Source organism: Oncorhynchus keta, unplaced genomic scaffold (assembly GCF_023373465.1).
Source record: "Oncorhynchus keta strain PuntledgeMale-10-30-2019 unplaced genomic scaffold, Oket_V2 Un_contig_2001_pilon_pilon, whole genome shotgun sequence".
Lineage (NCBI taxonomy): Eukaryota > Metazoa > Chordata > Actinopteri > Salmoniformes > Salmonidae > Oncorhynchus > Oncorhynchus keta.
Window position 1 is genome coordinate 8,580 of NW_026281782.1, and position 26,911 is coordinate 35,490.

General features: G+C 45.7%; 1 protein-coding gene and 2 long non-coding RNA genes across 22 annotated transcripts; 2 read left to right on the forward strand and 1 right to left on the reverse strand.

The window, feature by feature from the left end:
* Positions 1-1,384: 1,384 nt before the first annotated feature.
* On the reverse strand, positions 1,385-15,110 carry LOC127920604 (E3 SUMO-protein ligase NSE2-like). The gene is made up of 5 exons (XM_052504639.1): positions 14,972-15,110; positions 12,136-12,248; positions 8,456-8,609; positions 8,207-8,301; positions 1,385-2,026 (listed from the first exon to the last, which is right to left on the reverse strand). The coding sequence occupies exons 1-5, from the start codon at positions 15,084-15,086 to the stop codon at positions 1,889-1,891; spliced, it is 615 nt and encodes a 204-aa protein (XP_052360599.1). The 5' UTR covers positions 15,087-15,110; the 3' UTR covers positions 1,385-1,888.
* Positions 9,566-11,428, forward strand: LOC127920605 (uncharacterized). Of its 11 annotated transcripts, none has more exons than XR_008106704.1 (4): positions 9,566-10,332; positions 10,720-10,998; positions 11,088-11,180; positions 11,241-11,428. It is a non-coding gene; the product is annotated as an uncharacterized LOC127920605 (long non-coding RNA). The 11 variants fall into 11 exon arrangements; XR_008106705.1 differs by having other exon boundaries at positions 9,566-10,272; positions 10,658-10,998; XR_008106703.1 differs by having other exon boundaries at positions 9,566-10,272; positions 10,689-10,998.
* A 3,202-nt stretch (positions 15,111-18,312) lies between the features above and the next one.
* Positions 18,313-19,522, forward strand: LOC127920606 (uncharacterized). Of its 10 annotated transcripts, none has more exons than XR_008106721.1 (4): positions 18,319-18,467; positions 18,508-18,627; positions 18,946-19,305; positions 19,426-19,522. It is a non-coding gene; the product is annotated as an uncharacterized LOC127920606 (long non-coding RNA). The 10 variants fall into 10 exon arrangements; XR_008106713.1 differs by lacking the exon at positions 19,426-19,522 and adding an exon at positions 18,746-18,785 and having other exon boundaries at positions 18,508-18,667; positions 18,946-19,407; XR_008106716.1 differs by lacking the exon at positions 19,426-19,522 and adding an exon at positions 18,746-18,785 and having other exon boundaries at positions 18,946-19,407.
* The last annotated feature ends 7,389 nt before the right edge of the window (positions 19,523-26,911 follow it).

The window sequence follows — 26,911 nt, forward strand, 5'->3', positions numbered from 1 at the left end:
TTCCTGAAATCTATATTCAAATAGTTTTAATAAGTAGTCACTTCCTGAAATCTGTATTCAAATAGTTTTAAAAAGTCACTTCCTGAAATCTGTATTCAAATAGTGGCTATTTGTTCCCAATCATTCCAAAGCAGTTAAAGGGAATGGGGTGCCATTTGGGACAAACTGGGGAGTATCTATAATATTCAGACCCAGGCCTAAGAGATTTTAATGGTGAGTGTTCATTAGTTTGCCAACACAAACTAAAAACTGCCTGAAATTAACTGTGATGAAACTAGGTTGAAAACGAGCAGATAAAGGTGGATTTTTAAATGACAAAAGACCCCGATTTAATGTGAATAAATGACTCAAAATAAATGTTGTATCGTTTTGTCTGTAAATCATGGTTTTAATTCTGTCTGCAAATGGTGAGTACGGCATGCCCTACCCTTGAAATCTACGTAAACAACACCCTACGGGCCCTGGTCAATAGTAGTGCACTACACAGGGAATAGGGTGCCATTCAACGAAGTCATAGATGAGGTGGGGGAAACAATAAGCAAAGCTGCATCTGAAATCTTATTAAAAACATGACGTAAGATTATTAAAAGATTAGCTTCACCTAGTTCCATCTCAGCACACTCTCTGTTTGTTTCTGTCCTTGAACAAAGAGTCTTCAGTTTACATGGAAGAAGAGGAGGAGATTCAAGAGAGGTTTTAAGGAGTAGGCACTTCCTGGGAGAGGCAGGAGAGAAGAGGCAGGTTTTAAGGGAGTAGGCAGGAGGGGAGAGGCAGGGATAGGCAAGATATTCAGCAGAAGAGTAGGAGAGGGAAGGCAAAGAGAGGCAGGGGGAGGAGAGGCAGGGGAGAGGGTAGAGGAGAGGCAGTAGAGGGAGAGGCAGGAGAGGAGAGGCAGGGGGGAGAGGCAGGAGAGAAGAGAGGCAGTAGAGGAAAGGCAAGAGAGGAGAGTAGGCAGGAGGGGATAGGCAATAGAGGAGAGGCAGGGGGAGGAGAGGCACTTCCTAGAGGGAAAGGCAGGGGTTTTAGGGGAGAGGCAGGAGAAGAGAGGCAGGAGAGGAGAGGCAGGAGAAGAGAGGCAGGAGGGGAGACAGATTTAATCACTCAACTGAATTGATTCACAGATTTCTCACAATGAAATAGTCTACTTTTAGGATGGAACTGAAAATAGATATTTGATAATTTCCACATCATTTATTCAATAATCTTTTCACTTTGTATGTTACAGACATGATATTTCTGTGGTTTGTAAGTATTTAGGAAACCCACATTCTCTGATTCATTCAGCCCAACTCTTCAGAATAAGTAGGCTGATTATCCAGCTTCTCTCTTCATGACCTGAGTCACCTCTCCTGATCCCTTTGTGGTGTATTCCAGGGACGACACTGCCCCCTGTGGCCTATTACAGTAACTGCAGGTTCTCAACACCAAAGGCATAGATATTTTTAAAATGTTTTTTTTATTTAACTAGGCAAGTCAGTTAAGAACAAATTATTATTTACAAATACGACCTACCAGGGAAAAAAGTGGGTTAACTGCCTTATTCAGGGGCAGAATGACAGATTTTCTTTTACCTTGTCAGCTTAGGGATTCGATCTAGCAACCTTTCAGTTACTGGCCCAATGCTGTAATCACTAAGCCACCCCCCCCCAATAAACCTTTATTGAACTGACTAAAAAATATGAATCCCTTATGTATAAATAAAGAGAGGTTTTGTTATATAAAACTTCAGAATAGTGCAATTCTGTGATGAACAAATACGATCAGACACAGCAGCAAGATAACATTTGGTCACAACAAAAAGTAATGTTTTTTCCTCAATTAAATAAAAGTCTAATTATTATTGTCAGGCTTGATGAGTTGGCGTACCCCAGAATAGTGCCTGGGTAGTCTACCTCTTCTGGATCTGTCTCTTCATAATCTGATCTAGGATCAGGTCTCCCTGCTTCACGTCCGTGTTGCCACAGCCAACCACCGGACAGCTGTGGGACGGAGAAAAGGAATATGCTAATGAATCTAATGTTTTAACTGCAACAGTTGTTTAAGTGGAAAACAAGGTGCTATAACAGCAGGGTAGGACAGAGAGACGACATCACATCCTGATTGACAAGGTGCTATAGCAACAGGGTAGGACGGAGAGACGACATCACATCCTGATTGACAAGGTGCTATAACAGCAGGGTAGGACAGACATCACATCCTGATTGACAAGGTGCTATAACAGCAGGGTAGGACAGAGAGACGATATCACATCCTGATTGACAAGGTGCTATAACAGCAGGGTAGGACAGAGATCGACATCACATCCTGATTGACAAGGTGAGAAAACAGCAGGGTAGGACAGAGAGACGACATCACATCCTGATTGACAAGGTGCTATAACAGCAGGGTAGACAGAGAGACGACATCACATCCTGATTGACAAGGTGCTATAACAGCAGGGTAGGACAGAGAGAGACATCACATCCTGATTGACAAGGTAGCTATAACAGCAGGGTAGGACAGAGAGACGACATCACATCCTGATTGACAAGGTGCTATAACAGCAGGGTAGGACAGAGAGACGACATCACATCCTGATTGACAAGGTGCTATAGCAGCAGGGTAGGACAGAGAGACGACATCACATCCTGATTGACAAGGTGCTATAGCAGGGTAGGACAGACGACATCACATCCTGATTGACAAGGTGCTATAGCAACAGGGTAGGACAGGAGAGAGACATCACATCCTGATTGACAAGGTGCTATAACAGCAGGGTAGGACAGAGAGACGACATCACATCCTGATTGACAAGGTGCTATAACACAGGGTAGGACAGAGAGACGACATCACATCCTGATTGACAAGGTGCTATATTCAAATAGTAGGACAGAGAGTAGACATCACATCCTGATTGACAAGGTGCTATATTCACAGGGTAGGACAGAGAGAGACATCACATCCTGATTGACATAGGTCAAACAGTTTTAACAGAGAGACGACATCACATCCTGATTGAAATCATAACAGCATAGTTTTAGATAAGACGACATCACATCCTGATTGACAAGGTGCTATAGCAAACAGGGTAGGACAGATAAGTACGACATCACATCCTGATTGACAAGGTGCTATAGCAACAGGGTAGGACAGAGAGACGACATCACATCCTGATTGACAAGGTGCTATAACAGCAGGGTAGGACAGAGAGACGACATCACATCCTGATTGATTCAAATAGTTTGCTATAACAGCAGGGTAGGACCAGAGACGACATCACATCCTGATTGACAAGGTGCTATAACAGCAGGGTAGGACAGAGAGACGACATCACATCTGATTGACAAGGTGCTATTGACAAGACATCAATTGATTGACCCAAGGTGCTATAACAGCAGGGTAGGACAGAGAGACGACATCACATCCTGATTGACAAGGTGCTATAACAAGGGTAGGACAGAGAGACGACATCACATCCTGATTGACAAGGTGCTATAACAGCAGGGTAGGACAGAGAGACGACATCACATCCTGATTGACAAGGTGCTATAACAGCAGGGTAGGACAGAGAGACGACATCACATCCTGATTGACAAGGTGCTATAAACAGGGTAGGACAGAGAACGACATCACATCCTGATTCAAGGTGCTATAACAAAACGGATTGACTGCTATAACAGCTTTAGGACAGAGAGACGACATCACATCCTGATTGACAAGGTGCTATAACAGCAGGGTAGGACAGAGAGACGACATCACATCCTGATTGACAAGGTGCTATAACAGCAGGGTAGGACAGAGAGACGACATCACATCCTGATTTGCTATAGCAAAGGGTAACAGACCATCTCCACCTGCAGGGGCCATCACATTATTGACAAGATTGCTTAACAGCAGGGTAGGACAGAGAGACGACATCACATCCTGATTGACAAGGTGCTATAACAACAGGGTAGGTCAGAGAGACGACATCACATCCTGATTGACAAGGTGCATAACAGCAGGGTAGGACAGAGAGTGCAATTTACTTTTTATCATCACATCCTGATTGACAAGGGCAGGGGTAGGACAGAGAGAGGACATCACATCCTGAGAAGCAGGGTAAGAAGAGGCAGAGAGGGAGAGGCTGGCAGAGGAAGTCAGGAGTAACAGGAGAGACATCACATCCTGAGAGGGAAGGTGCTAAGCAACAGGGAGAGTCAGGAGAGGGAGGCACAGAGACAAGAGTGCAGGAGGGTCAGGACAGAGAGAGACAACATCACAGGCATTGTAAGGTTTTATAGGCAAGAGTAGGACAGAGAGACGAGATCACATCCTGATTGACAAGGTGCTATAGCAAGAGGTAGTAACAGGGACATGGAGATTCCTGTAGGACAGGAGAGGACATCACATCATGGGGGCTTCACAGAGCTATTTGACAAGGAGGCTATAACAACAGGGTAGGACAGGAGACGACATCACATCCTGATTGACAAGGTGCTATAAGAGGTAGTGGCAGGGTTAGCTATAATAAACAGTGGAACTGAAAATAGACATCACATCCTGATTGACAGGTAATCTATAGCAACAGGGTATGTTACAGACATGATCATCCTGATTGACAAGGTGCATTCTCTGATTCATTCAGCCCAACAGAATAAGTAGGCTGAACAGCTTCTCTCTTCATAGATACTGACAGGAGGGTAGGACCTGAGTTACCTGACATCACTGATCCTGATTGACAAGGTGTATTCCAGGGACGACATTGATACTGCCCAACCTGTGGCAACAGAGGACATGACAGATTTGCTAGGTTATCAACAGGGTAGGACAAAGGACATAGATATTTTTAAAAGTTTTTTTTTATTTAACTAGGACCAAGTCATTAAGAGACCAACAGTAACAAATAGACTAGGGACAAAGTGGGTTAACTGACTTATTCAGCCAACCTGAGGACATGACAGATTTTCTTCCTGTCAGCTGAGGGATTCGACAGGTTTCTAGTTACTGGACAGGGGTAATCACCAACCTGAGGGACAGGTTATTGATACATGACAAATCCTGATGTTAGATACTGACAGGGATAAAAGGTTTATAAAACTTCAGGAATAGCAACCAGGGACAGGTTAGATACTGACAGGAGAGAGAGACCAACCAGGGGACAGGTCACAGACCAAAAAGTCAGGTTTTTAGAGACCAAATAGTCAGGGGAAGGTTAGATACTGACAGGAGGAGTAGAGACCAACCTGAGGGACAGGTTGATACTGACAGGAGGAGTAGAGACCAACCTGAGTGGGGACACAGGGACCAACCTGGAGTCAGGGGACAGGTTAATACTGACAGGATCAGGACCAACCTGAGGGGACCTGATACTGACAGGTTGCCACAGACCAACCAGGGACAGGTTAGATACTGACAGGAGAAAGACCAACCTGAAGGGGTTTTAACTGACAGGAGGAGTAGAGACCAACCTGAAAACAGGTTAGATACTGACAGGAGGAGTAGAGATCAACCTGGGGGACAGGTTATACTGACAGGAGGAGTAGAGACCAACCTGAGGGGACAGGTTAGATACTGACAGGGAGGAGTTAGAGACATCAACCTGAGAGGGACAGGTTAGATAGCAACAGGTAGGAGAGAGAGACCAACCTGAGTCAGGGACAGGTTAGATACTGACAGGAGGAGAGAGACCAACCTGAGTCAGGGACAGGTTGACAAGGTGCTATACTGACAGGAGGAGAGAGACCAACCTGAGGGGACAGGTTCAGATACTGATTGTAGAGACCAACCTGAGTCAGGGGACAGGTTAGATATGAGACCAACCTGAGGGGACAGGTTAGATACTGACATCACAGACCAACCTGAGTCAGGGGACAGGTTAGATACTGACAGGAGGAGGTAGGACCAACCTGAGGACAGGACATACTGACATCCTGAGAGAGACAACCTGGTGCTAGGTTAGATACTGACAGGGGAGTAGAGACCAACCTGATTGACAGGGGTAGGTTCACTGATCACATCCTGAGGGGACAGGTTGATACTGACAGGAGGAGTAGAGACCAACCTGAGCAGGGGACAGGGATACTGACAGGAGGAGAGAGACCAACCTGATTGACAGTGCTATAGATACTGACAGGAGGAGAGACCAACCTGAGGGGACATCAGGTTGATTGATAGGTGCTGACAGGGTAGGAGTAGAGACCAACCTGAGGGGACAGGTTAGATACTGACAGGAGGAGTAGAGACCAACCTGAGTCAGGGACAGGTTAGATACTGACAGGAGGACATCACCATCCTGATTGACAGGTTAGATACTGACAGGAGGAGTAGAGACCAACCTGAGTCAGGGGACAGGTTAGATACTGACAGGAGGAGGTGCTAGACCAACCTGAGGGGGACAGGTTAGATACTGACATCACATCCTGAGAGACCAACCTGAGGGGACAGGTTAGATACTGACAGGGTAGACCAACCTGAGGGGACATAGATACTGAGACCAACCTGAGGGGACAGGTTAGAACTGACAGAGACCAACCTGAGGGGACAGGTTAGATACTGACATAGACCAAGTCAGGGTAGGTCAGGAGGAGAGAGACCAACCTGAGTCAGGGACAGGTTGCTACTGACAGGAGGTAGAGACCAACCTGAGAGGGACAGGTTAGATACTGACAGGAGGAAGAGACCAACCTGAACAGGGGACAGGTTAGATACTGACAGGAGGAGAGAGACCAACCTGAGGGGACAGGTTAGATACTGACAGGAGGACAGAGACCAACCTGAGGGGACAGGTTAGATACTGACAGGAGGAGAGAGACCAACCAGAGGGACAGGTTAGATACTGACAGGAGTTAGAGACCAACCTGAGTCAGGGGACAGGTTAGATACTGACAGGAGGAGTAGAGACCAACCTGAGGGGACAGGTTAGATACTGACAGGAGGGTAGAGACAACCTGAGGGACAGGTCAGATACTGACAGGAGACAGAGACCAACCTGAGTAGGGACAGGTTAGATACTGACAGGAGGGAGAGACCAACCTGAGGGGACAGGTTAAACCTGACAGGAGGAGAGACCAACCTGAGTCAGGGGACAGGTTAGATACTGACAGGAGGAGAGAGACCAACCTGAGGGGACAGGTTAGATACTGACAGGAGGAGAGAGACCAACCTGAGGGGACAGGTTAGATACTGACAGGAGGAGTAGAGACCAACCTGAGGGGACAGGTTAGATACTGACAGGAGGAGTAGAGACCAACCTGAGGGGACAGGTTAGATACTGACAGGATTAGAGACCAACCTGAGGGGACAGGTTAGATACTGACAGGAGGAGAGAGACCAACCTGAGGGGACAGGTTAGATACTGACAGGAGGAGAGAGACCAACCTGAGGGGACAGGTTAGATACTGACAGGAGGAGAGAGACCAACCTGAGGGGACAGGTTAGATACTGACAGGAGGAGAGAGACCAACCTGAGGGGACAGGTTAGATACTGACAGGAGGAGAGAGACCAACCTGAGGGGACAGGTTAGATACTGACAGGAGGAGTAGAGACCAACCTGAGGGGACAGGTTAGATACTGACAGGAGGAGAGAGACCAACCTGAGGGGACAGGTTAGATACTGACAGGAGGAGAGAGACCAACCTGAGGGGACAGGTTAGATACTGACAGGAGGAGTAGAGACCAACCTGAGGGGACAGGTTAGATACTGACAGGAGGAGAGAGACCAACCTGAGGGGACAGGTTAGATACTGACAGGAGGAGAGAGACCAACCTGAGGGGACAGGTTAGATACTGACAGGAGGAGAGAGACCAACCTGAGGGGACAGGTTAGATACTGACAGGAGGAGAGAGACCAACCTGAGGGGACAGGTTAGATACTGACAGGAGGAGTAGAGACCAACCTGAGTCAGGGGACAGGTTAGATACTGACAGGAGGAGTAGAGACCAACCTGAGGGGACAGGTTAGATACTGACAGGAGGAGTAGAGACCAACCTGAGGGGACAGGTTAGATACTGACAGGAGGAGAGAGACCAACCAGGGGACAGGTTAGATACTGACAGGAGGAGAGAGACCAACCTGAGGGGACAGGTTAGATACTGACAGGAGGAGAGAGACCAACCTGAGGGGACAGGTTAGATACTGACAGGAGGAGAGAGACCAACCTGAGGGGACAGGTTAGATACTGACAGGAGGAGAGAGACCAACCTGAGGGGACAGGTTAGATACTGACAGGAGGAGTAGAGACCAACCTGAGTCAGGGGACAGGTGAAGTTAACCTCACTCTGCGTCACAGCAACGTCCTCATCCATCTCCTCCTCCATATTCTCTGCTGCCTCAGGGTTCACTGATGGAGGCAGAACATACACACAAGACAGGTTAACCAGTCACCATGTGGGACATGCTTGCTAGTCTACATACAACTAGTGTGTGTGTGTGTGTGTGTGTGTGTGTGTGTGTGTGTGTGTGTGTGTGTGTGTGTGTGTGTGTGTGTGCCTCACCTGTTTTGAGTGCGTTTCTGACGTTCTCCTTAAAGCTGACCAGCTTGACGTGGTTCTGCAGCTCTCCCTCAGACAGACTGCCGTGTGTCTCAGTGAACTTCTCCTTCACCAGGGACTTCAGTCTGAACATGGCCTCGGGCTCCTGGTTCCTCACCTGGAGAACAGGAGGCAGGTAACATCAGACAGGTGCTGGGGGGCAGACAGGTGCTCTATGGGGGGCAGACAGGTGCTCTATGGGGGGCAGACAGGCGCTGGGGGGGGCGGGGCAGACAGGTGCTCTGGGGGGGACAGACAGGCGCTGGGGCGGGGCAGACAGGTGCTGGGGGGGGGGCTGGGGGGGCAGACAGGTGGGGGGGGGCAGACAGGTGCGGGGGGCAGACAGGTGCTGCAGGTGGGGGGCAGACAGGTGCTGGGGGGCAGACAGGTGCTGGGGAGGGGGCAGACAGGTGCTGGGGAGGGGGCAGACAGGTGCTCTATGGGGGGCAGACAGGTGCTCATTCGTGAACACCGTAGCAAAAAGCTTTGCAATGGAAAATAAAAACAAAAAATGTCATATTGGACAGTTAGTCCCTCCCTGTTTCAGACGATCAGTTAGTCCCTCCCTGTTTCAGACGATCAGTTAGTCCCTCCCTGTTTCAGACGGTCAGTTAGTCCCTCCCTGTTTCAGACGATCAGTTAGTCCCTCCCTGTTTCAGACCGTCAGTTAGTCCCTCCCTGTTTCAGGGATCAGTTAGTCCCTCCCTGTTTCAGACGTTCAGTTAGTCCCTCCCTGTTTCAGGGCATCAGTTAGTCCCTCCCTGTTTCAGGGGCATCAGTTAGTCCCTCCCTGTTTCAGGCATCAGTTAGTCCCTCCCTGTTTCAGACGATCAGTTAGTCCCTCCCTGTTTCAGACGATCAGTTAGTCCCTCCCTGTTTCAGACGATCAGTTAGTCCCTCCCTGTTTCAGACGATCAGTTAGTCCCTCCCTGTTTCAGACGATCAGTTAGTCCCCCCTCCCTGTTTCAGACGATCAGTTAGTCCCTCTCTGTTTCAGACGATCAGTTAGTCCCTCCCCGTTTCAGACGATCAGTTAGTCCCTCCCTGTTTCAGACCGTCAGTTAGTCCCTCCCTGTTTCAGACGATCAGTTAGTCCCTCCCCGTTTCAGACGATCAGTTAGTCCCTCCCCGTTTCAGACCGTCAGTTAGTCCCTCCCTGTTTCAGACGATCAGTTAGTCCCTCCCTGTTTCAGACGATCAGTTAGTCCCTCCCTGTTTCAGACGATCAGTTAGTCCCTCCCTGTTTCAGACGATCAGTTAGTCCCTCCCTGTTTCAGACGATCAGTTAGTCCCTCCCTGTTTCAGACGATCAGTTAGTCCCTCCCTGTTTCAGACGATCAGTTAGTCCCTCCCCGTTTCAGACGATCAGTTAGTCCCTCCCTGTTTCAGACGATCAGTTAGTCCCTCCCTGTTTCAGACGATCAGTTAGTCCCTCCCTGTTTCAGACGATCAGTTAGTCCCTCCCTGTTTCAGACCGCTTCGATAAGTTTGGTGCCAAAGGAATACGACCTGGGTGTTATAGAGCCCCACTGTGGAGGTGGTGTCATAATACCCATAACACCTAGCGGGTCAAAACAGGGAAAAGGTTCCAATCTTTCTCTCACCATACATTTTTCCCCCCTATAGGGGATTTTAGAAAGAGTTAAAATAAGGGCTGCGTTTGGTGTAGTTTACCCCAGTGTGACGTTTTAATTACCATGTAAATCTCTCCAGGACAAGGTGACTTTTATCAATATATCTCCAGGACAAGGTGACTTTTATCAATATATCTCTAGGACAAGGTGACTTTTATCAATATATCTCCAGGACAAGGTGACTTATCAATATATCTCCAGGACAAGGTGACTTTTATCAATATATCTCCAGGACAAGGTGACTTTTATCAATATATCTCCAGGACAAGGTGACTTATCAATATATCTCCAGGACAAGGTGACTTATCAATATATCTCCAGGACAAGGTGACTTATCAATATATCTCCAGGACAAGGTGACTTATCAATATATCTCCAGGACAAGGTGACTTATCAATATATCTCTAGGACAAGGTGACTTTTATCAATATATCTCCAGGACAAGGTGACTTATCAATATATCTCCAGGACAAGGTGACTTATCAATATATCTCCAGGACAAGGTGACTTATCAATATATCTCCAGGACAAGGTGACTTTTATCAATATATCTCCAGGACAAGGTGACTTTTATCAATATATCTCCAGGACAAGGTGACTTTTATCAATATATCTCCAGGACAAGGTGACTTTTATCAATATATCTCTAGGACAAGGTGACTTTTATCAATATATCTCCAGGACAAGGTGACTTTTATCAATATATCTCCAGGACAAGGTGACTTTTATCAATATATCTCTAGGACAAGGTGACTTTTATCAATATATCTCCAGGACAAGGTGACTTTTATCAATATATCTCTAGGACAAGGTGACTTTTATCAATATATCTCTAGGACAAGGTGACTTTTATCAATATATCTCTAGGACAAGGTGACTTATCAATATATCTCCAGGACAAGGTGACTTTTATCAATATATCTCTAGGACAAGGTCTTTTATCAATATATCTCTAGGACAAGGTGACTTTTATCAATATATCTCCAGGACAAGGTGACTTTTATCAATATATCTCCAGGACAAGGTGACTTTTATCAATATATCTCTAGGACAAGGTGACTTTTATCAATATATCTCTAGGACAAGGTGACTTATCAATATATCTCCAGGACAAGGTGACTTTTATCAATATATCTCTAGGACAAGGTGACTTTTATCAATATATCTCCAGGACAAGGTGACTTTTATCAATATATCTCTAGGACAAGGTGACTTTTATCAATATATCTCTCTATAGATCATCTATTGTCTGGCTTAGTTTAATAACACCATTACATGACAAGGTAAATAGATCATCTATTGTCTGGTTTAGTTTAATAACAGGACTAGGTAAATAGATCATCTATTGTCTGGTTTAGTTTAATAACATGACTAGATAAATAGATAATCTATTGTCTGGTTTAGTTTAATAACATGACTAGATAAATAGATAATCTATTGTCTGGTTTAGTTTAATAACATGACTAGATAAATAGATCATCTATTGTCTGGTTTAGTTTAATAACATGACTAGATAAATAGATCATCTATTGTCTGGTTTAGTTTAACAACATGACTAGATAAATAGATCATCTATTGTCTGGTTTAGTTTAATAACATGACTAGATAAATAGATCATCTATTGTCTGGTTTAGTTTAATAACATGACTAGATAAATAGATCATCTATTGTCTGGTTTAGTTTAATAACATGACTAGATAAATAGATCATCTATTGTCTGGCTTAGTTTAATAACACCATTACATGACAAGGTAAATAGATCATCTATTGTCTGGTTTAGTTTAATAACAGGACTAGGTAAATAGATCATCTATTGTCTGGTTTAGTTTAATACCACCATTACATGACTAGTATCACTGGAAAGTGACATTCTGAGTGATAACGTAGAGGATTGTGATTCCTTATCCAACAGCTACAGTAGGCTACACGCCTCCGTTTGAGGATCCACACTGATCTCCGGAATCCATCCGACAGAAAATGAACTTTGACCCTTGTAGTTCAGTACTTCACCTCTGCAGTGACACAGTTCACCACCTCAACGAAGCAGTTGATCTCCTGGTCCAGTTTGGCACACTCCAGCATCATCACCTCCAGCTTCTTCAGGACTGCATCATTCTCAGTTCCTGTAATAATCATCACATCATACACAATTATCCATATCTCTGTATACTGTTGTTATGGTGACACAAGCTTCCAAATGGTAGACAGCATTCCATATCTCTGTATGCTGTTGTTATGGTGACACAAGCTTCCAAATGGTAGACAGCATTCCATATCTCTGTATACTGTTGTTATGGTGACACAAGCTTCCAACTGGTAGACAGCATTCCATATATCTGTATACTGTTGTTATGGTGACACAAGCTTCCAAATGGTAGACAGCATTCCATATCTCTGTATACTGTTGTTATGGTGACACAAGCTTCCAAATGGTAGACAGCATTCCATATCTCTGTATACTGTTGTTATGGTGACACAAGCTTCCAAATGGTAGACAGCATTCCATATCTCTGTATACTGTTGTTATGGTGACACAAGCTTCCAAATGGTAGACAGCATTCCATATATCTGTATACTGTTGTTATGGTGACACAAGCTTCCAACTGGTAGACAGCATTCCATATCTCTATACTGTTGTTATGGTGACAATCCAAATGGTAGACAGCATTCCATATCTCTATACTGTTGTTATGGTGACACAAGCTTCCAAATGGTAGACAGCATTCCATATATCTGTATGCTGTTGTTATGGTGACACAAGCTTCCAAATGGTAGACAGCATTCCATATCTCTGTATACTGTTGTTATGGTGACACAAGCTTCCAACTGGTAGACAGCATTCCATATATCTGTATACTGTTGTTATGGTGACACAAGCTTCCAACTGGTAGACAGCATTCCATATCTCTGTATAGTAGAAAATGTGTCCAACAAGCCTGCTGGCTAGAGAGATTTCATATTTTCAAATACCACATGGCACATATTTTTGACCCGGGCTCGTAAAAACGTCAATATACCAAAATCCTCAAGTGACATCCTTGTGTGAACCGCTCCCCTTCCTAGTTACGTCAGTCAGACAGACAGTCAGACAGTCAGTCAGACAAACAGTCAGTCAGACAGACAGACAGACAGACAGACAGACAGTCAGTCAGTCAGTCAGACAGTCACACAGTCAGTCACAGACAGTCAGTCAGACAGACAGACAGACAGACAGTCAGTCAGACAGTCAGTCAGTCAGTCAGTCAGTCAGTCAGTCAGTCAGTCAGTCAGACAGTCAGTCACAGACAGTCAGTCAGACAGAGTCAGTCAGTCAGACAGTCAGTCAGACAGTCAGACAGTGTCTCACAGACAGTCAGTCACAGTCAGTCAGACAGCCAGACAGACAGTCAGACAGTCAGTCACAGACAGTCAGTCACAGTCAGTCAGACAGCCAGACAGACAGTCAGACAGTCAGTCAGTCAGTCAGTCAGTCAGTCAGTCACAGACAGTCAGTCACAGACAGTCAGTCACAGTCAGTCAGTCACAGTCTGTCACAGTCAGACAGTCAGTCACAGTCAGACAGACAGTCAGACCTCAGACAGACAGTTTCTGACAGTCAGTCAGTCAGACAGTCAGTCAGTCAGACAGTCAGTCTGACAGTAGACAGTCAGTCAGCCAGTCACAGACAGTCAGTCACCTCAGTCAGACAGTCAGTCAGACAGTCAGTCAGACAGTCAGTCAGTCAGTCAGTCAGACAGTCAGTCAGACAGACAGTCAGTCAGACAGCCAGACAGACAGTCAGACAGACAGTCACAGACAGTCAGTCACAGACAGTCAGTCACAGTCAGACAGTCAGTCAGTCAGAGACAGTCAGTCAGACAGTCAGTCAGACAGACAGAGTCAGACAGTCCCATTGACTACATACACACAAAGAGCCTGTCCAGTGAGAAGGATTCGACAAAGATATTACCAGCAGTCAAGTGTCTCTCTGATAGAGACGTGCCACTAACCTACCTGCTGTTTCTGCCCCAAGTGTCTCTCTGATAGAGACGTGCCACTAACCTACCTGCTGTTTCTGCACCAAGTGTCTCTCTGATAGAGACGTGCCACTAACCTACCTGCTGTTTCTCTCTGATAGAGACGTGCCACTAACCTACCTGCTGTGTCTCTCTGATAGAGACGTGCCACTAACCTACCTGCTGTGTCTCTCTGATAGAGACGTGCCACTAACCTACCTGCTGTTTCTCTCTGATAGAGACGTGCCACTAACCTACCTGCTGTGTCTCTCTGATAGAGACGTGCCACTAACCTACCTGCTGTGTCTCTCTGATAGAGACGTGCCACTAACCTACCTGCTGTTTCTGCCCCAAGTGTCTCTCTGATAGAGACGTGCCACTAACCTACCTGCTGTTTCTGCCCCAAGTGTCTCTCTGATAGAGACGTGCCACTAACCTACCTGCTGTTTCTGCACCAAGTGTCTCTCTGATAGAGACGTGCCACTAACCTACCTGCTGTTTCTGCACCAAGTGTCTCTCTGATAGAGACGTGCCACTAACCTACCTGCTGTTTCTCTCTGATAGAGACGTGCCACTAACCTACCTGCTGTTTCTCTCTGATAGAGACGTGCCACTAACCTACCTGCTGTTTCTCTCTGATAGAGACGTGCCACTAACCTACCTGCTGTGTCTCTCTGATAGAGACGTGCCACTAACCTACCTGCTGTGTCTCTCTGATAGAGACGTGCCACTAACCTACCTGTGTTTCTCTCTGATAGAGACGTGCCACTAACCTACCTGCTGTTTCTTCTAGAGACGTGCCACTAACCTACCTGCTGTTTCTCTCTGATAGAGACATGCCACTAACCTACCTGCTGTTTCTGCCACGTCCAGAGCAACGTCGGTCACAATGTCCATCCCCGTTCCAATATCTGTCTGACATGTTTTCAGACTAGACAGTGTGGAGTGGACTGCACTCAAGGACATGTTGAAATCTAAAACATGAAAGTATCTGAAACAAGAGATGTTAAGTCGTTAGAATATTAGGTCCCTTTGTGTTTTGGTTAATTGTGTTTGTCACATGACATTGTTTAAAAAAATAAAAACTTTATTTAAAAAGATTTTGAATCAAACGGTCCTACTTTCTTTTTCATGTCAGATGGTTCAGAAACATCCTCAGACAACTGCTGTCATTTTTGTTCTAATTCAAATTTATAGAAAAGGCTTCAAATTAAAAAAAAATACCAAAACACAGGGTCCTAGTTATAATGAATCAATCAAAACACAGGGTCCTAGTTATAATGAATCAACATGATTAACCAAAACACAGGGACCTGGTTATAATGAATCAACCAAAACACAGGGTCCTGGTTATAATGAATCAACACGATTAACCAAAACACAGGGTCCTGGTTATAATGAATCAACACGATTAACCAAAACACAGGGTCCTAGGTTATAATGAATCAACATGATTAACCAAAACACAGGGTCCTAGTTATAATGAATCAACCAAAACACAGGGTCCTGGTTATAATGAATCAACCAAAACACAGGGTCCTAGTTATAATGAATCAACATGATTAACCAAAACACAGGGTCCTAGTTATAATGAATCAACACGATTAACCAAAACACAGGGTCCTGGTTATAATGAATCAACATGATTAACCAAAACACAGGGACCTGGTTATAATGAATCAACACGATTAACCAAAACACAGGGTCCTGGTTATAATGAATCAACATGATTAACCAAAACACAGGGACCTGGTTATAATGAATCAACATGATTAACCAAAACACAGGGACCTGGTTATAATGAATGAACCAAAACACAGGGTCCTGGTTATAATGAATCAACACGATTAGCCAAAACACAGGGTCCTAGTTATTATGAATCAAACAAAACACAGGGACATGGTTATAGTGAATCAACATGATTAACCAAAACACAGGGTCCTAGTTATAATGAATCAACCAAAACACAGGGACCTGGTTATAATGAATCAATCAAAACACAGGGACCTGGTTATAATGAATCAACACCATTAACCAAAACACAGGGTCCTAGTTATTATGAATCAACCAAAACACAGGGACCTGGTTATAATGAATCAACACGATTAACCAAACCACAGGGTCCTAGTTATAATGAATCAACATGATTAACCAAAACACAGGGTCCTAGTTATAATGAATCAACATGATTAGCCAAAACACAGGGTCCTAGTTATAATGAATCAACATGATTAACCAAAACACAGGGTCCTGGTTATAATGAATTAACCAAAACACAGGGTCCTAGATATAATGAATCAACATGATTAACCAAAACACAGGTCCTGGTTATAATGAATGAACCAAAACACAGAGTCCTAGTTATAATGAATCAACATGATTAACCAAAACACAGGGTCCTGGTTATAATGAATTAACCAAAACACAGGGTCCTGGTAATAATGAATTAACCAAAACACAGGGTCCTGGTTATAATGAATTAACCAAAACACAGGGTCCTGGTTATAATGAATCAACATGATTAGCCAAAACACAGGGTCCTAGTTATTATCAATCAAACAAAACACAGGGACCTGGTTATAATGAATGAACCAAAACACAGGGTCCTAGTTATAATGAATCAACCAAAACACAGGGACCTAGTTATAATGAATCAACATGATTAACCAAAACACAGGGACTTGGTTATAATGAATTAACCAAAACACAGGGTCTTGGTTATAATGATGATTAACCAAAACACAGGGACTTGGTTATAATGAATCAACATAACCAAAACACAGGGTCTTGGTTATAATGAATTAACCAAAACACAGGGACCTGGTTATAATGAATCAACATGATTAACCAAAACACAGGGACTTGGTTATTAGTGAATCAACATGATTAACCAAAACACAGGGTCTTGGTTATAATTAATTAACCAAAACCAGGTTTGAATTAACCAAAATTCAGGGTCCTGGTTATAATGAATCAAGCCACCCTCGGCATATTGGAGCAGATGCCAGGATGTCCAACCCTAACCCATGGAGAACTGGTGTGCAGGTTTTTGTTCCAGCCTTGCTCAAAACACACCTGATTCAGTTGCTCACCGATACCTTGTGTAGTTGACTTAACGTTAGGGCAAGGTTGGAATAATAACCTGCATACGGTCACAAAACAAGTTGTAGCTACCTTCAGGTTGAATCCACGTATCACCAACAAGTGCACTGACTGGCTGTGTTGATACCTGGCCAGCCGGTTAACGTTACGCTATAATCACTAACTATGGGCGGCGAAGCAAGCATGCCAATAAATAGCAAGCTATCCTCACGACTTTCCTCGCTGGGATGGTTTTTACAGGTTGTAGACGTGTTCTTTAATGTGTTGATGTCTCAATAAGATAAAATACTAAACAACTTTAGCTGCGTAAAATGACCGGGAAAAGTTTGTTCTGGTTTCCGGTTCCTCTTGAGGTGGTCTTCTTCTTCTTCTTCTTCGATGGGGTTTAACGGCGGTTTGCATCCAATGTTAGGGGTGCATTATCGCCACCAGCTGGACGGGGTATTGAATAAGATAATAACAACATTATTGATAACTATTAATAAGAATAAGAATACAATTTCGGGAAAGAGGGAAAACGATATCATACAAAAATAAAAACGTCAACTAAAAAAAAACATTTATAAATATATATATATTTATTAATCATACTTATCCAATCACAGTCCACTCCAAAATACTTCCCTGCGCAGGCTCAGGGGCCAGTGATGGGCTACATTAACCTATGTGGTCTAATCTCGAGGCCATCCTTCCAAATCTCAACTCATAATATGTCAAGATTAGATGAGGAATATGACTTCTAGAAATGGTATATCTATACATAATGTATCATTAAGATGAGGAATATGACTTCTAGCAATGGTATATCTATACATAATGTATCATTAAGATGAGGAATATGACTTCTAGAAATGGTATCTATACACAGACACTATGACAGCAAGTCAGAAACCTCTATACCCACACAGACACTTGACACCAAGTCAGGTAACCCCTATACCCACACAGACACCTGACACCAAGTCAGTTAACCCCTATACCCACACAGACACCTGACACCAAGTCAGTTAACCCCTATACCCACACAGACACCTGACACCAAGTCAGTTAACCCCTATACCCACACAGACACTTGATACCAATCAGGTAACCCTGTACCCACACAGACACTTGATACCAAGTCAGGTAACCCCTGTACCCACACAGACACTTGATACCAAGTCAGGTAACCCCTGTACCCACACAGACACTTGATACCAAGTCAGTTAACCCCTGTACCCACACAGACACTTGATACCAAGTCAGGTAACCCCTGTACCCACACAGACACTTGACACCAAGTCAGGTAACCCCTGTACCCACACAGACACTTGATACCAAGTCAGGTAACCCCTGTACCCACACAGACACTTGATACCAAGTCAGGTAACCCCTGTACCCACACAGACACTTGATACCAAGTCAGGTAACCCCTGTACCCACACAGACACTTGACACCAAGTCAGGTAACCCCTGTACCCACACAGACACTGACACCAAGTCAGGTAACCCTGTACCCACACAGACACTTGATACCAAGTCAGGTAACCCCTGTACCCACACAGACACTTGATACCAAGTCAGGTAACCCCTGTACCCACACAGACACTGGACACCAAGTCAGTTAACCCCTGTACCCACACAGACACCTGACACCAAGTCAGGTAACCCCTGTACCTACACAGACACTGGACACCAAGTCAGGTAACCCCTGTACCCACACAGACACTGGACACCAAGTCAGGTAACCCCTGTACCCACACAGACACTTGATACCAAGTCAGGTAACCCCTGTACCCACACAGACACTTGATACCAAGTCAGGTAACCCCTGTACCCACACAGACACTTGATACCAAGTCAGTTAACCCCTGTACCCACACAGACACTTGATACCAAGTCAGGTAACCCCTGTACCCACACAGACACTTGATACCAAGTCAGTTAACCCCTGTACCCACACAGACACTTGATACCAAGTCAGGTAACCCCTGTACCCACACAGACACTTGATACCAAGTCAGTTAACCCCTGTACCCACACAGACACTTGATACCAAGTCAGGTAACCCCTGTACCCACACAGACACTGGACACCAAGTCAGGTAACCCCTGTACCCACACAGACACTGGACACCAAGTCAGGTAACCCCTGTACCCACACAGACACTTGATACCAAGTCAGGTAACCCCTGTACCCACACAGACACTTGACACCAAGTCAGTTAACCCCTGTACCCACACAGACACTTGATACCAAGTCAGGTAACCCCTGTACCCACACAGACACTGGACACCAAGTCAGTTAACCCCTGTACCCACACAGACACTGACACCAAGTCAGGTAACCCCTGTACCTACACAGACACTGGACACCAAGTCAGGTAACCCCTGTACCCACACAGACACCTGACACCAAGTCAGGTAACCCCTGTACCCACACAGACACTTGACACCAAGTCAGGTAACCCCTTAGATTACAGACTTTGTACTAAAAGTCAGGTAACCGTACCCACACATATACTGGACACCAAGTCATGTTGAACAGATTAACACAGACACTAGATACCAAGTCAGGTCCCCCTGGTTTTATTCCCGTGTTCAGCATCAGACACTGGACACCAAGTCAGGACACTGAGAACCCTCAGGTAACCCCTACCCACACAGACACTGTGTTGACACCAAGTCAGGGGACTTACCCACACAGACTGGGAGCTAAGCTTTACCCACACAGACACCTGTCATGTCTGGTGATGTCTTCACCAGTTTTGTCACACATTTTGTCTGTTTTTGTAACATGAGATATTATTATTATTATATTATATTATGAGATGACACCGTGGTTTTATGATGATGAGATATTATTAGTCATTCTGTGGCTCAGTCAGAGACGAGAGAAAGGGCGAACACCACGGTCAGTAACCCCTGTGGGTTCAATTCCCGGGACCACCCAAACGGGAGAGATGTATGCACACATGACTGTACCAGTCGCTTTGGATAAATGTCTTCTAGTTTTGTGGCATTATTATTATTATTATTATATTATTATTATATTATATTATGAGATAGGTTTTTGATGATGAGATATTATTATTATTATATTATGAGATAGGTTGATGCTATTGAAGGATTTATTATATTTATTATAATTTTTTAATTTATACAGAATGTCACACCAGCTCTAGTATGATGAGGAAACTATTAGGATCCATTTTGTTTATGATGGCCAGGCGGCACAGTTTATGACGTGGCACGCAACCATTGGTTGATGGTCGATGCAACATCTGCTCATGTAGATCTGGACCAATGAATCCAGTCTCATTGAAGAAGGAGGAAGTCCAGCCAGACATTTCTTCAAAATAAAAGACGCACAAACTACTGTAAATTGCTTGGTTTTTAAAATGGTTTAAAAAACGTTCTGTTATATGAAATAAAAAAAATTCAAAAAAACTAAATGATATACCATTAGATTTATTCAAAGCCTCTTTTGTATTTAATTAATGACATATTACCACAGTGACATTATGCCAAAGCTGGTAACACATGATGTTATTAAAAACCATTAAACTATTTACAGTGTTACTGAAGCATTAGCACATTAAAAGTCATTACGTAACCAAGAGATTAATTAAAGTCAAAATGAATGAATCAACAGAAAGTTAAACCAAGAGGCCTTTATCCAGAACGGGACTGTCCTGAACTCGAGACCATTATCTAGATCTTCACAGGACTGTCCTGAACTCGAGACCATTATCTAGATCTTCACAGGACTGTCCTGAACTCGAGGCCTTTATCTAGATCTTCACAGGACTGTCCTGAAGAGGCCATTATCCAGATCTTCACAGGACTGTCCTGAACTCGAGGCCATTATCCAGATCTTCACAGGACTGTCCTGAACTCGAGGCCTTTATCCAGATCTTCACGGGACTGTCCTGAACTTGAGGCCTTTATCTAGATCTTCACAGGACTGTCCTGAACTCGAGGCCTTTATCCAGATCTTCACAGGACTGTCCTGAACTCGAGGCCTTTATCCAGATCTTCACGGGACTGTCCTGAACTCGAGGCCTTTATCCAGATCTTCACAGGACTGTCCTGAACGAGGCCTTTATCCAGATCTTCACAGGACTGTCCTGAACTCATCAAAGATGAAACTTGGCACGTGGGCCTCGGCCACCTTTAAAGACAGAAAAACAACAGATTATTATATGCATGTAAAATGTCATATTCCAGATGAATATCTATAGTATTTTTTCCCTCCCATGGGTGTTGTTGCTAATCCTAATCTGAACCTAATCTAATCCAATCCTAATCTAATCTAATCCAATCATAATCCAATCCTAATCTAATCCAATCCTAACCTAATCCAATCCTAATCCAATCCTAATCCAATCCAATCCTAATCTAATCCTAATCTAATCCAATCCTAATCTAATCCTGATCCTAATCCAATCCTAATCTAATCTAATCCTAATTCAATCCTACTCTAATCCTGATCCTAATCTAATCCTAATCTAATCCAATCCTAATCCTAATCTAATCCTACCTTGCGAGGCAGTTTGGTGTAGCGTACGTAATCCTCCAGAAACATCAGAGCTCCCACCACATCGGACGGCATGTCCGGGATCTTCTGACTGTAAAATAATTATTTACCCAAAATCTACATTTCATTCAATTTGAAGCAGAATATAAACCCCAATAACACAGTGATCCACAAAATGTACTTCATTTTTTAATTTAAATTGTATTTATACAGATTAGATCTATGGAGATAACGTTTGTTTTTTTGTTGCAAGAAAGAGCTGTTTGAAATAGCAGCCTTGGGCATCGTTCACTAGCAATACATGTATTATATATAAATACATCTGACTTTACTGTGATATCACTGTTTACGCTCTTAAAATGAAGGTGAATATGGGATGTTTTTAAACTGGCAAATTAATCAATCAATCAACAAATGAATCAATCAACAAATCAATCAACAAATGAATCAATCAACAAATAAATCAAACAATCAATTGATCAATCAATCAATCAACAAATCAATCAACAAATCAATCAAACAATCAATTGATCAATCAATCACTCAACAAATCAATCAACAAATCAATCACTCAACAAATCAATCAACAAATCAATCACTCAACAAATCAATCAATCACTCAAATCAATCAATCAATCAAATCAATCAATCAATCAAATCAATCAAATCAATCAATCATCAAATCAATCAATCATCAAATCAATCAATCATCAAATCAATCAATCATCAAATCAATCAATCAACAAATCAATCAATCAACAAATCAATCAATCAACAAATCAATCAATCAACAAATCAATCAATCAACAAATCAATCAATCAACAAATCAATCAATCAACAAATCAATCAATCAACAAATCAATCAATCAACAAATCAATCAATCAACAAATCAATCAATCAACAAATTAATCAATCAACAAATTAATCAATCAACAAATTAATCAATCAAACGTACCTGGTGCACTGTTCCATGACGGAGCGTATGAATTGCCCAATGAGAGCCAGGAACTGCTCTGTGTATCTGGAGTGGAACTGCTTCAGCAGAGTGAGCAGGCCAAGAACCAGAGGAGACCAGTCTACGGGGTCGGTGGCTTTCCTGCACGTCATCCCTGGACAAATAGGAGAATACAGCCAATCACATGGGGGGACACACTCAATATGGGTCAGGACCAGCCAATCACATGGTGGGACACACTCAATATGGGTCAGGACCAGCCAATCACATGGACACACTCAATATGGGTCAGGACCAGCCAATCACATGGTGGGACACACTCAATATGGGTCAGGACCAGCCAATCACATGGTGGGACACACTCAATATGGGTCAGGACCAGCCAATCACATGGACACACTCAATATGGGTCAGGACCAGCCAATCACATGGTGGACACACTCAATATGGGTCAGGACCAGCCAATCACATGGACACACTCAATATGGGTCAGGACCAGCCAATCACATGGTGGGACACACTCAATATGGGTCAGGACCAGCCAATCACATGGACACACTCAATATGGGTCAGGACCAGCCAATCACATGGTGGACACACTCAATATGGGTCAGGACCAGCCAATCACATGGACACACTCAATATGGGTCAGGACCAGCCAATCACATGGGACACACTCAATATGGGTCAGGACCAGCCAATCACATGGTGGGACACACTCAATATGGGTCAGGACCAGCCAATCACATGGTGGGATACACTCAACATGGGTCAGGACCAGCCAATCACATGGTGGACACACTCAATATGGGTCAGGACCAGCCAATCACATGGACACACTCAATATGGGTCAGGACCAGCCAATCACATGGACACACTCAATATGGGTCAGGACCAGCCAATCACATGGACACACTCAATATGGGTCAGGACCAGCCAATCACATGGACACACTCAATATGGGTCAGGACCAGCCAATCACATGGACACACTCAACATGGGTCAGGACCAGCCAATCACATGGACACACTCAATATGGGTCAGGACCAGCCAATCACATGGTGGACACACTCAATATGGGTCAGGACCAGCCAATCACATGGTGGGATACACTCAATATGGGTCAGGACCAGCCAATCACATGGACACACTCAATATGGGTCAGGACCAGCCAATCACATGGACACACTCAATATGGGTCAGGACCAGCCAATCACATGGACACACTCAATATGGGTCAGGACCAGAGATTATATATTTTTTTATTACATAATCACATATGGGGGGCCAGCCAATCACATGGACACACTCAACATGGGTCAGGACCAGCCAATCACATGGACACACTCAACATGGGTCAGGACCAGCCAATCACATGGACACACTCAATATGGGTCAGGACCAGCCAATCACATGGACACACTCAGCCAATCATGGGTCTTTTGGGCAAACCAGCCAATCACATGGTGGGACACACTCAACATGGGTCAGGACCAGCCAATCACATGGTGGGACACACTCAACATGGGTCAGGAACAGCCAATCATGGACATGGTTTGGTATTCAGATCAGCCAATCATGGGTCAGGACATGCCAATCACATGTCACATGGACACACTCAATATGGGTCAGGATCAGCCAATCACATGGTGACACTCCAACATGGGTCAGGACCAGCCAATCACATGGTGGGACACACTCAATATGGGTCAGGACCAGCCAATCACATGGACACACTCAGGGATGCGGGGTCAGGACCAGCCAATCACATGGGAACACTCCAATATGGGTCAGGACCAGCCAATCACATGGTGGGACACACGTTTTCACAGGGATCTCAATCCCACATGGTCAGTCGGACTGGATGTCCTTTGGGTGGACCAGCCAATCACATGGTGGGACACACTCAATATGGGTCAGGAGCCAATCACATGTTGACACACTCAAATGGGTCAGGACCAGCAGATATGGTATTTTTTATTACATATTTGGGATTGGGTCAGGACTGCCAATCCAGGGGATACACTCTGATTGGTCATTTTGACCATCCAATCATTCTTTGGGCAAAAGATTACATTCAATGCCTGGGTCAACCCAGCCTACACACATTGGGAACACTCCGATCTGCCAGGACCAGCCAATCACATGGTGGGACATGAACTCAACATGGGTCAGGATCCATGCTGGCCCATGTTCACCTGACAGGTGGATAACTCAACCCCATGTGACCTGACAGCCAATCACATGGTCCACAGGGATGCTGGCCCATGTTGACCACAAGGTGTAGAAAGTGTTCCACAGGGATGCTGGCCCAATCACATGGTGGGATACACCAATGCTGGGTCAGGACCAGCCAATCACATGGTGCCCCAGGACACACTCATGGGTCCCCAGTCATCACAGGATAACTCCCCATGTCACCTGCCAGCCAATCACATGGACAACCCAGTCATGGTCAGCCAACACATGGACAACCCACAGTCACCTGTGCCAGGACCAACCTGTCCCAATCACCTGACAGCTCAATATGGGTCACCTCAGCCAACACACCCAACGGTCATGGGTCCAGGCCAGCCAATCCCAACCCCCTCAAGGTGTTGAACAGCCAACCCCCCCAGTCACCTGGACCAGCCTCCCATGGGTCACCTGGACCAGCCAACCCACCCAATATGGGTCACCTGCCAGCCAATCCATGGACCCCATGGGTCAGGACCAGCCAATCAATGGTGGGACACACCTCAATATGGGTCAGCCAAGCCAACCCCAGTCTGACAGCCAACCCACCCCAGTCACCTGCCAGCCAGCCAACCCCAGTCACCCGCCCAGCCAACCCACACCCCAGTCAGGACCAGCCAACCCAACCCCAGTCACCTGCCAGCCAACCTAACCCCAGTCACCTGCCAGCCAACCCAACCCCAGTCACCTGCCAGCCAACCCAACCCCAGTCACCTGACAGCCAACCCAACCCCAGTCACCTGCCAGTGTTCCAACCCCAGTCACCTGCCAGCCAACCCAACCCCAGTCACCTGACAGCCAACCCAACCCCAGTCACCTGCCAGCCAACCCAACCCCAGTCACCTGCCAGCCAACCCAACCCCAGTCACCTGCCAGCCAACCCAACCCCAGTCACCTGACAGCCAACCCAACCCAGTCACCTGCCAGCCAACCCACAAACCCCCAGTCACCTGCCAACCCTTCCCAACCCCAGTCACCTGATGTCCAGCCAACCCAACCCCAGTCACCTGACAGCCAACCCAACCCCAGTCACCTGCCAGCCAACAAACCGGTGTGCCTGAACCCCAGTCACCTGATTTCAGCCAACCCAACCCCAGTCACCTGACAGCAACCCAACCCAACCCCAGTCACCTGACAGCCAACCCCAGTCACCTGCCAGCCAACCCAACCCCAGTCACCTGACAGCCAACCCAACCCCAGTCACCTGACAGCCAACCCAACCCCAGTCACCTGCCAGCCAACCCAACCCCAGTCACCTGCCAGCCAACCCAACCCCAGTCACCTGCCAGCCAACCCAACCCCAGTCACCTGACAGCCAACCCCAGTCACCTGCCAGCCAACCCAACCCCAGTCACCTGCCAGCCAACCCAACCCCAGTCACCTGCCAGCCAACCCAACCCCAGTCACCTGCCAGCCAACCCAACCCCAGTCACCTGCCAGCCAACCCAACCCCAGTCACCTGCCAGCCAACCCAACCCCCCTAGTCACCTGCCAGCCAACCCAACCCCAGTCACCTGCCAGCCAACCAAACCCCAGTCACCTGACATCCAACCCAACCCAACCCCAGTCACCTGCCAGCCAACCCAACCCCAGTCACCTGCCAGCCAACCCAACCCCAGTCACCTGACAGCCAACCCAACCCCAGTCACCTGCCAGCCAACCCAACCCCAGTCACCTGCCAGCCAACCCAACCCCAGTCACCTGCCAGCCAACCCAACCCCCAGTCACCTGCCAGCCAACCCAACCCCAGTCACCTGCCAGCCAAGCCAACCCAACCCCAGTCACCTGCCAGCTAACCCAACCCCAGTCACCCAGACAACCCAACCCCAGTCACCTGACAGCCAACCCAACCCCGGTCACCTGACAGCCAACCCAACCCCGGTCACCTGACAGCCAACCCAACCCAACCCCAGTCACCCGCCAGCCAACCCACCGATCACCTGCCAGCCAACCCAACCCCAGTCACCTGCCAGCCAACC

Coding starts and splice junctions, on each gene's coding strand:
- LOC127920604 (XM_052504639.1), bottom strand. CDS start 15,086: ATGTCCTTGAGTGCAGTCCACTCCACACTGTCTAGTCTGAAAACATGT. Junction 12,249..14,971: donor GGACGTGGCAGAAACAGCAG/GTAGGTTAGTGG, acceptor TGATTATTACAG/GAACTGAGAATGATGCAGTC. Junction 2,027..8,206: donor TCACCTGTCCCCTGACTCAG/GTTGGTCTCTAC, acceptor ACAACTGTTGCA/GTTAAAACATTAGATTCATT.